Genomic DNA, 10,693 nt, shown 5'->3' with positions numbered 1-10,693 from the left:
GAAAAAGGCAGACACAGGCAGACCCGGCTGCCAAGAGAGGACAGGATATGCTCTCACTGCAGTCAGGGAGTGGTGGAGACAGAGATGCACTTCCTCACAGCTTGTGGAAAATATCAGGGCATCAGGGAGAATTTCTACCAAAAATTCTCACAAATATGCCCTGAATTCAGAAATTTGAATGATAACCAAAAACTCCCATACCTACTAGGGGAAGAGAGAAACTGTGTAACACTTAGCGGCACACTATGTTACAGCTTGCCATAAACAGAGGGACAACCAGTAAACCTAAGAAAAGAGTATATACAAATTATACGAATGTATATTTATACACTCAGGGATATATCTGTTTATACACTGTATGAATAGATCTGCGTTTATGTGTTCAACCATAAATGTATTTCGATGCTTTGGCAACATAAGATGTACCTTATCATGCCAATAAAGTGAATTGAATTGAATTGAAATTGAGACACACACACAGAGAGACAGAGGGAGAGAGAGACACGTAGAGAAAGAGAGAGATACAGAGAGACAAAGAGAAACAGAGAGACAGAGACAAAGAAACAAATCAAATCAACTTTTATTGTCATTGTTAGTGCACAAGTGCAGTACAACGAAATGTAGGCTTGCGGCTCCCGAGAGTGTACAATTTGGATTAGGACACTTAAACATTCAACATACATTTATACATTTGGCTTGCAGTATATCAGCATAAATATGACCATAATAAAGTGCATTGGCAGATGTGCAGGCTTTAGTGTGTATTTGTGGAGTTCAGTAGGATGACAGCCCTGGGAAAGAAGCTGTTCCTAAATCTGGTCGTACGGGTGCGAATGCATCTGTAGCATCTTCCAGATGGTAGGAGGGCGAACAGACTGTGGCTGGGGTGGGTAGGGTCTTTGATGATGGACCGTGCCCTCCGTAGGCAGCGTTTCTGATATATATGCTCTATGGTCGGTAGCCGGGTGCCGGTAATGCCACATACAGAGAGACAGAGAGAGAGCCCGAGAGTTTTAATTAATCACTTATAAACTGTAACTAACAATTCCAGGCAGAAGGAGACTTCCTCTGGTTAATATATTTACTGAAACCATCAATCCGTTCCTTTAAAGCGCTTTTACGGTTTTGCTAGAATTTCCCACATTAGCTCTGCGATGCAGAGAGCTTCTAGCAACAGAAATACCTATCAAGAATTTGGGAAGAGGGGTCACTATGTCCAATTCGTGGCCTGCACAATATTTGATCCATTAACATCTGGACCAAAGAATAGCGTCCCTCCGCAAAACGTGGCAAAGTCAAAGGACGATAAACCCTGCTGCCACTGAATGTGCAACACTCTCTTAGTCTGTCTGTTGACCGGAGTGTTAAACTAAGAAAACTATTGATTCATTGCCCCGCTGTATAGAGAATTGGATTTTAAATATATAATTTTGAACTCATTAAATTGCCCCCCTTAAACGCCAGAATAATCTTGTAAAACACCCTTCAAACGTAAGTAGTAGAGTGGGGAAGGGAGTGAGATCTTGAGCAAGGATTTTTTCGGACATTGACTGATTCATATCTATAACATGTATGGGTGTGGAAGAGACGCACATTGAGCTGCTACTAGTTCTGCATTGCAGGTTTAAAAGGGACCTCAAAAACCCTGAGTGTACCAGCGGACCCTGGTGAATTATTAACAGAAACAAGATAGTTGTCATGGCAAATGAGGTATTTTGGGGGGTCTGCCCCCTCCTCTCTCTGCACGTAACCAGGGCAATGTCTGACCAAACGCAATGCCATCAATATCTTATCTGGGGCTGCCTGCTGCTATATAAACTCCGCCAAGAGTCATTGACCGTGTCACTGTCATCCACGCTTAACCGAGCGGGTACGAACCGGGTCGTCGGAGCAGATCAGCAGAGGGTGAAATTAACACGGTCGCTGAAACTGACCCACTCCCCAGTTGCCGCCATGTGCTACGGAAAATGTGCCAGGTGCCTTGGTTTCACACTCGTCCCTTTAGCTCTTCTCTGCATTATTGCCAATACGCTGCTCTTTTTCCCGAATGGAGAAACGGGGTATAATTCTCGGGAGAGACTGGCGGACAGCGTCTGGTGTTTCAGTGGCATTTTAGGATCTGGAGTGCTGGTAAGTCACGCTTTTTGGAAAACTTGTCAGCTTTTGCAGAGGGTGGTGAGGGGTTGATTATTTTGAAAACGAGCGGCAGCAATTCATCATTGTTCAAATAAAACTTCCGCTACAACGAACATACAAATGATAAAAAGTTAAAAACACTCGCTTTGACAGAGAGATAGAGACAGAGAGGGATACAAAGAGACAAAGAGATAGAGACAGATACGGAAAGAAACATAGAGAGACAGACAGATATTAAGAGTACAAACACTTAATATGATTTGTCTGAGATTGTCTCGCCATTAACAGAGGCGTCTCTCTCCTAAAATATGGACACAGAAAGTTCAGATGAATCCTTTGAACTTTGGTACACTGTTAACCCACGGTGTCGTTTCAAGGCTTTTCCGTCTGCTATTTTAACAGAAGTTTTAACCTGGATTAGCACCTAGCTCAATTAAAATAACGGACAAGGGCATTTTATACAATGTATGGTATTGCAAAACATTTCTCACTGCACAATTTCAAATTGAGAAGGTGCCCTCTGTCCCCTGTCCACTCACTTTTACTCCCTGTTATGAAATAGTTGAACTGCTCAGACATTTATTCGGCCGATCTAATATGTGTCTTTTCAAATGACGGCAGATGGTGTTCCCGGTTCTGGTGTTTCTGGGGATGGAAAATAACGACTGCTGTGGGTGCTGTGGAAATGAGAGCTGCGGTAAACGATTTGCGGTAAGGATTGCGGAAATCTCCTGGACTTTTCCCCTGAAGTCTTCATCCCCTCTGCCTGATTTCTACCAATGCTGCTCTTGAACCCGGCACAGGAGTCGCTGCTGCCAGCGAGGGGGGAAGCTCAAGAACTTGACCTTATGGAGCAAGTGGAGGGGTAAAAAGCAGTGGCAACAGGCTGGAACTCCACACCGCCATTACAGGCAGATTTGTAATGAGGGGCTAAGCATTCATAGAAATTTACAGCACAGAAGGAGGCCATTCGGCCCATCTGGTCCGTGCCGGCCGACAAAGAGCTCTCCCGCCGAATCCCACTTTCCAGCTCTTGGTCCAGCCACGGCACTTCAAGTGTATATCCAAGTACATTTCAAATGTGATGGGGGTCTCTGCCTCTACCACCCTTTCAGGCAGTGAGTTCCAGACCCCCCATTACCCTCTGGGTGAAAACATTTCTCAAATCCCCTTTAAACTTCCGGCCAATTACTTTAAATCGGAGTGGGCCTTTGGCGTAGCGGTAGCATCCCCGCCGCTGGTCCAGAAGGCGTAGGGTTTCAAACCCCGCTCCAGACAGTCCCGGCAAGTGGAGTCGGAGCTCCAGCTCTAAATTCTGGGTTGACATCCAGCAGGATACTTGCGTCAGTGGGTGTGGTTGCGCGCGCCCCCCCACCCCCCGCCTCGTATGAGTTGTGGGAGCCCGTAAAACCCTCCCGCCATAGGACTAACCACCCTAATGGCTGGTACGAAGATGGTTACGGTCACGGAAGGAGCGTTAATCGCAGCCAGAAATCCTTCCACCACTTCATACAGTTCCCCAAAGGGAACAGTATAAAGACACGTACGACGACGACTTTAAATCTATGCCCCCTGGTTATTGACCCTTCTGCTAAGGGAAATAGGTCCTCTCTATCTAGGCCCCTCATCATTTTATACACCTCAATCAAGTCTCCCCTCAGCCTCCTCTGTTCCAAAGAAAACAGCCCCAGCCTATCCAATCTTTCCTCATGCTAAAATTCCCCAGCCCAGGCAACATCCTCATAAATCTCCTCTGTACCCTCTCTAGTGCAATCACATCTTTCCTGTTAGACATTGAAGCTTAATCATGTAATACAGGGGGGAAATTTCCTCTGCTTCTCGATTTGTTGTGAATATAGGAATTGCTAGATGAAATAAGTCCATATAATTTGCCTTCTACCATCCTGGTAGTTGCATGAAACAATGATAATGGAATTATTGACTAATCATAGCCATCAATTAGTCTACAAGGGACCCAGAAGTGACACGAAGAAAACCCACCCAGTGTCATAGAGTCATAGAGTTTTACAGCACAGAAAGAGGCCCTTCGGCCCATCGTGTCTGCGCCGCCCATCCATCCCTGTCCAGTCTAATCCCATTTTCCAGCATTTGGTCCATAGCCCTGTATGCAATGGCATTTCAAGTGCTCATCCAAATGCTTCTTGAATGTTGTGAGGGTTCCTGCCTCTACCACCCTTTTAGGCATTGAGTTCCACATTCCAACCACCCTCTGGGTGAAAAAGTTCCTCCTCAAATCCCCTCTAAATCTCCTGCCCCTTACCCTGAATCTATGCCCCCTTGTTATTGACCCCCCTACAAAGGGGAAAAGTTCCTCTTTGTCTACCCTATCTATGCCCCTCATCATTTTGTACACCTCAATCAGGTCCCCCCTCAGCCTTCTTTGCTCCAAGGAAAACAACCCCAGCCTGTTTAGTCTTTCTTCATAGCTGAGGCGCTCCATCCCAGGTAACATCCTGGTGAATCTTCTCTGTACCCTCTCCAAAGCAATCACATCCTTCCTATAGTGAGGCGACCAGAACTGCACACAGTACTCCAGCTGTGGCCTCACCAGCGTTTTGTACAGCTCCATCATAACCTCCCTGCTCTTATATTCTATGCCTCGGCTAATGAAGGCAAGTATCCCATATGCCTTTTTAACCACCTTATCTACCTGTTCCGCTGCCTTCAGAGATCTATGTACATGTACACCAAGGTCCCTCTGACCCTCTGTACTTCCTAGGGTCCTACCACTCATTGTGTATTCCCTTGCCTTATTTGTCCGTCCAAAATGCATCACCTCGCACTTTTCAGGGTTAAATTCCATTTGCCACTTTTGCGCCCAACTGACCAACCCGTCTATATCATCCTGTAGCCTGAGGCTTTCCTCCTCGCAATTTACCACCCCACCAATTTTCGTGTCATCTGCAAACTTACTGATCATACCTTTTACATTCTCATCCAAATCATTTATGTAGATCACAAACAACAAGGGACCCAGCACCGATCCCTGAGGTACCCCACTGGACACAGGCTTCCAATCACAAAAGCAACCTTCGACCATCACCCTCTGCCTCCTGCCACTCAGCCAGTTTAGGATCCAACGCGCCAAGGCACCCTGGATCCCATGGGCTCTTACCTTCTTGACCAGTCTCCTATGCGGGACTTTGTCAAAAGCTTTACTGAAGTCCATGTAAACCACATCCACAGCATTTCCCTCATCCACCTCCCTAGTCACCCCCTCGAAAAATTCAATCAGATTTGTCAGACATGATTTACCCTTGACAAAGCCATGCTGACTATCCCCGATTAATCCTTGCCTCTCCAAGTGGAGACTAATTTTGTCCCTCAGAATTTTTTCCAATAATTTCCCTACCACAGATGTTAGGCTCACTGGCCTGTAATTCCCTGGTTTATCCCTGCTACCCTTCTTGTATAATGGTACTACATTAGCTGTCCTCCAGTCCTCTGGTACATCCCCTGTGGCCAGAGAGGTTCTGAAAATTTGTGTCAGAGCCCCTGCAATCTCCTCCTTTGCCTCCCACAGCAGCCTGGGATACATCTCGTCCGGGCCTGGGGGTTTATCCACTTTTTGGCCTGCTAAAACCGCTAGCACCTCCTCCCTCTCGATGCTAATATGTTCAAGTATGTCACAGTCCCCTTGCCCGATTTCTATGTCTGCATCGTCTTTCTCCATAGTGAACACAGATGCAAAAAATTCATTTAAAACCCCGCCTACATCATCTGGCTCTACACACAGATTGCCACTTTGGTCCCTAATGGGCCCTACCCTTTCCCTGGTTATCCTCTTGCCCTTAATATACTTATAAAACATCTTAGGATTTTCCTTTATTTTGCTCGCCAGTATTATTTCATGGCCCCTCCTCGCCCTCCTAATTTCTTTTTTAAGTATGCCCCTGCACTTTTTATACTCCTCTAGGGCTTCTTCCGTCTTTAGTCTTTTGTAACTGCCAAAAGCCCCCCTTTTATTTCTAATGCATTTTTGTATCTCCCTTGTCATCCAAGGTTCCCTTTGCTTGTTGGTCCCACCCTTGACCTTTACAGGAACATGTTGGCGCTGTACTCTCTCTATTTCCCTTCTGAAAGTCTCCCACTGTTTTGATGTGGATTTTCCTATAAGTAGCTGCTCCCAGTCCACTTTGGCCAGATCCTGCCTTATCATATTAAAATCGGCCTTCCCCCAATTTAGAACCCTTATTTCCGGGCCGTCTTTGTCTTTTTCCATGACCACCTTAAATTTCACCGAATTATGGTCACTGTCGCCAAAATGCTCTCCTACTGATACTTCCACCACTTGCCCGGCTACATTCCCCAGAATTAGGTCCAGTACCACCCCCTCTCTTGTAGGACTTTCTACATGTTGGCTCAAAAAGCTCTCCTGGATGCACTTTAAGAATTCTGCACCCTCTAAGCCTTTCACACTCTGACTATCCCAATTTATATTGGGGAAGTTGAAATCCCCCACTATTATTACCCTATTATTTTCACACTTCTCTGAGATTTGCCTACATATCTGTTCCTCTATCTCCCCCTGACTGTTTGGGGGCCTATAGTACACTCCCAGCAAAGTGCTTGCCCCCTTTTTGTTTTTAAGTTCTACCCATATGGCCTCATTTGAGGAACCCGCTAATATATCATCCCTCCTTACAGCAGTAATTGACTCCTTAATTAATATTGCAACACCCCCTCCCCTTTTACACCCCCCTCTGTCTCGCCTGAAGATTCTATACCCCGGAATATTGAGCTGCCAGTCCTGACCCTCCCTCAACCATGTCTCCGTGATGGCAACAATATCGTACTCCCATGTGTTCAACAACAACTTCAGTTCATCCACATTATTTGCAAGACTCCTTGCATTAAAATAAATGCCTTCCAGCCCTGCCATATTCCCTTTTGCCTTCACATATTTGCTCTGCCTTCCCAGCTGACTTGTTTTTTCCTCTGTATTTAGCTGTAAATCACCCCCTACTATAGCTCCACTCTGTACCCCATCCCCCTGCCAAGTTAGTTTAAACCCCCCCCAGCAGTGCTCGCAAACCTCCCCGCAAGGATATTGGTTCCCCTCTGGTTCAGGTGTAAACCGTCCGACTTGTACAAGTCCCACCTTTCCCAGAAGCAGACCCAGTGATCCAGGAAACTAAAGCCCTCCCTCCTGCACCATCCCTTTAGCCACGCATTCATCTGTTCTATCTTCCTATTTCTATACTCACTAGCACGTGGCACCGGGAGTAATCCAGAGATTACAACCTTTGAGGTCCTGCTCTTTAATCCTTCACCTAGCTCCCTAAATTCTTGCTGCAGGACCTCATCCCTCTTTTTACCTATGTCGTTGGTACCAATGTGATTGGAGAGCTTTGGGAACCATAGGCCCAAAGTCACCTCTTCCTCCCAAGCATGTTACACTTACCACGTCTTGTCTCAAATTACTTATATTCTGCATTTCCAAAAAGGTTATTTTCTGATAGAAATCTAGCTAATTTACACTTGACTAAATCAATACTAACTCCTTCCACTGTCTCTCTAGGGAGCCAGTTCCATAGACTGACCACTTACTCAATGAAATATTGTTCTGCAGAACTAGTTTTAATTTCCCCCCTCCCCTCCTGTTCAAGCGCAGGCCGTGTCCTCTGATTCTACTGTTCTGGACAAGGTGAAATCCCCCCAGATTTTCCCCCCATCCTCCCCTGGTTTTAGCGACTCTCACTGAGACTGGGCTACGTTTTCACAAGCGCTGGGCATCCTCCAGAACCTCAACCAAGTGACCTCTCAGGTGTGAGTCTGGATAACGAGCGTTGCCGGGGAATTTGACCATGGAGAGCATCACTGTCCCAGGCGGATTTTTCCCTTCCTAACCCGGGGGACACTGAGCTCCACTCTTGTGCCCCGACTGTCGACCTCGCTGAGGCCAGCGAGCGCCGCGCCGGCCAGGAACCAATTCCTGGTCCTTCTGGTTTACACGTATTACACCATGAGGTGCATTTGCCCAATTCGCCATCATTGGAGCTTTAGATCATTCCTAAAGTCAGAGCACTGCCGTCCTCACTATCTGCAAAAAAACATTTTTAGAATGAGTCCCTTGAGCTAAAGATGCAGTTATTACATCGTTTCTCAATGTAAAACTACCATAACTATACCAGAATGTATTATAGAGAACTACAGAGGATTGTTAAGACCTGGAACCCACTACCTGGTAGAGTGGTGGAGTCAGATTCCATAGGAACATTCAAAAGGCAATTGGACATGTACTTGAAGAGGACTTTGTTGCAGGGCTATCCTGGGCTGTAAATTGGAGAGCTCTTTCAAAGAGCCGGTACAGGCAGGACGGGCCGAATGGCCTCCTTCTGTGCTGTAAGATTCTGTAGAGAATGTATTTGCTTTGAAATTGTGAAACTGGGTGATGTGCACTATTCCGGTCCAACCCGCCCCTCTTTTTCCAGCGAGAACTATTATGGGGTAGATTTTCAAGTTGCCGCCTGGGTGTAAAACTGGCGTTACGGATCAGCCGCCCTTTATGGAAACTGCGCGACCTTCACCTCCATTTAAAACCAACGATCCGTGACATCAGTTGGAGTCCCTGTGCCGATCCTTGCGGAGCAGGTCCATCCATCACAGATTCAACCCCCGCGACTTTCTGTTATCAATGTGAGTGGGTGTTAAACCATGGCCGGGTTCCCAATGTGAACTCTCAGCACCGCTCAAGATGCACATTTAGCGCAAAATCGCTCAGCTCTAACATCACCTTCAATACCGTCTAAAGCCCTGCTTTTGTGGTCTTGCTCCCTCCCGGTCTTTATCCTTCTCTCTGGAGAATGCAGAACCATCTTCACCAGTCTATGACCGCCGACTCTTGCTCCTATGTCCGAACCACCCCAGTCATCTTTCAACAATTCTGTCCACGGCCATGTTCCTCGATCCAAATGTCTTCAGCATCGTCTTGTTCCTGAGCCGGGGCACGAATTATCCAGCGCGTGTGGCTCAAGTTGCCCATTGCAGCCACCGACAACCTTCGTTCAGGATTCACTCTCGGCAGCGCCAGCATTTCCTGCGGGTAAAATGCCGCGGCGCCTCTCCTTGCTGTTGGTGTCGCTCTCCCGGCCCTCAATTATCAGCCCGTTAACGCTGATGCACCGAAAATGGCGATCTGGGAGTGCCCAGCACCAAGGAGGGACACGGCAGGACATTTACCCCAGATAAGCTACATTATGTTTGGGTGGGGAACACTCCTTGCTTTCCACATCACCTTCAACATGCAGCAGTTGCCTGGACAACCCTTCTTTTGATTTCGTGGCTGCACCTCCCACCTTCAGAAATCATTCTACTGTACCAAGATTTACAAATGTATCCACTTCTTTATCCATATTATTAATCATGGCAAGAACTAGTCAACCTCCCTGTGCTTATGTTTAGCCCAAGTTGTTTGCTTTTGTTTTGTAAATTCTCTCTGCTCCTTGTAATCATCCCTTACCCTGATCATAGGGACAGAGGCAGGCCATTCAGCCCCTCGAACCTGTTCCACCATTGAATTAGATCCTGGCCGATCTGTACCTTAACTCCATTTACCCGCCTTGGTTCCGTAACCCTTGATACCCTTGCCTAACATAAACCTATCAATCGCACTTTTGACATTTTCAATTGACCCCCCCACCCAGCCTCAACAGCTTTTTTTAAATATCCGTTCATGGGATGTGGGCGTCGCTGGCAAGGCCAGCATTTATTGCCCATCGCTAGTTGCCCTTGAGGAGGTGGTGGGGGAGGGAGTTCCAGATTTCCACTACCCTTTGTGCGAAGTAGTGCTTCCTGACATCACCCCTGAACGGCCTAGCTTTAATTTTAAGGTTGCACCCCCTTGTTCTAGACTCCCCCCGCAACCCGAGGAAATACTTTCTCTCCACCTACCCTAGCAAATCCTTTAATCATCTTAAACTCCTCAATTAGATCACCCCTTAATCTTCTATACTCAATGATCAGCTTTCTTACCCAAGAAAAGAAGAGTTAAACTTCCTTGTATTTAGAACCCTAGCTATTTCTTCTTCTTAGGCAGTCCCTCGGAACCGAGGATGACTCGCTTCCACATTAAAAATGAGTTCTCAGGTGACTGATGAGTCCAATGCGGGACCCACAGTCTCTGTCACAGGTGGGGCAGATGGTGGTTGAAGGGGTGGGTGGGTGGGGTGCTTGGGTTGACGTGCGCGCCTTGCGCTGTTTGCGCTTGGCTTCCGCTTGCTCCCGGTGATTTTACAGCATTTACAGCACAGAAGGAAGCCATTCGGCCCATTGCATCTGTGTTAGTGCAAACTAAAACTAACCACACTGCCCTGCTGTCTCTTGACTACCGGGCCTGTATCTTCCTCTGCTTGAAGTGCTGATGTCCACTTTCTCTTGAATGATGCAATGGTCTCTGCCTCAACAAATCCCCGCGGCCACATGCGCTCGATAATTCGAGCCCCGGCTCAGGAACAAGACGATACTGAAGACATTTGGATCGCGCAACATGGTCGTGGACAGAATTTTTAATGTGGAAGCAAGTCATCCTCGGTTC

At 46.9% G+C, this 10,693-nt stretch overlaps 1 protein-coding gene across 1 annotated transcript in view; it reads left to right on the top strand.

Annotated features, from left to right (window-relative positions):
- Positions 1 to 1,822: 1,822 nt before the first annotated feature.
- LOC147115527 (transmembrane 4 L6 family member 4-like) overlaps positions 1,823 to 10,693 on the top strand; it is a 28,939-nt gene continuing 20,068 nt past the window's right edge. The window contains exons 1-2 of the mRNA XM_085989829.1: positions 1,823 to 2,130; positions 2,758 to 2,847. Coding sequence (XP_085845955.1) covers positions 1,954 to 2,130; positions 2,758 to 2,847 — 267 coding nt within the window. The 5' untranslated portion in view covers positions 1,823 to 1,953. The remainder of the gene's footprint in view (positions 2,131 to 2,757; positions 2,848 to 10,693) is intronic.

Source organism: Somniosus microcephalus, chromosome 6 (genome assembly GCF_052327205.1).
Source record: "Somniosus microcephalus isolate GS21.2 chromosome 6, FLI_Smic_1.0, whole genome shotgun sequence".
In the NCBI taxonomy this organism is placed as follows: domain Eukaryota; kingdom Metazoa; phylum Chordata; class Chondrichthyes; order Squaliformes; family Somniosidae; genus Somniosus; species Somniosus microcephalus.
Note: the sequence above shows the minus strand (reverse complement) of the source record. Positions and strands in the feature narration are given on the sequence as shown.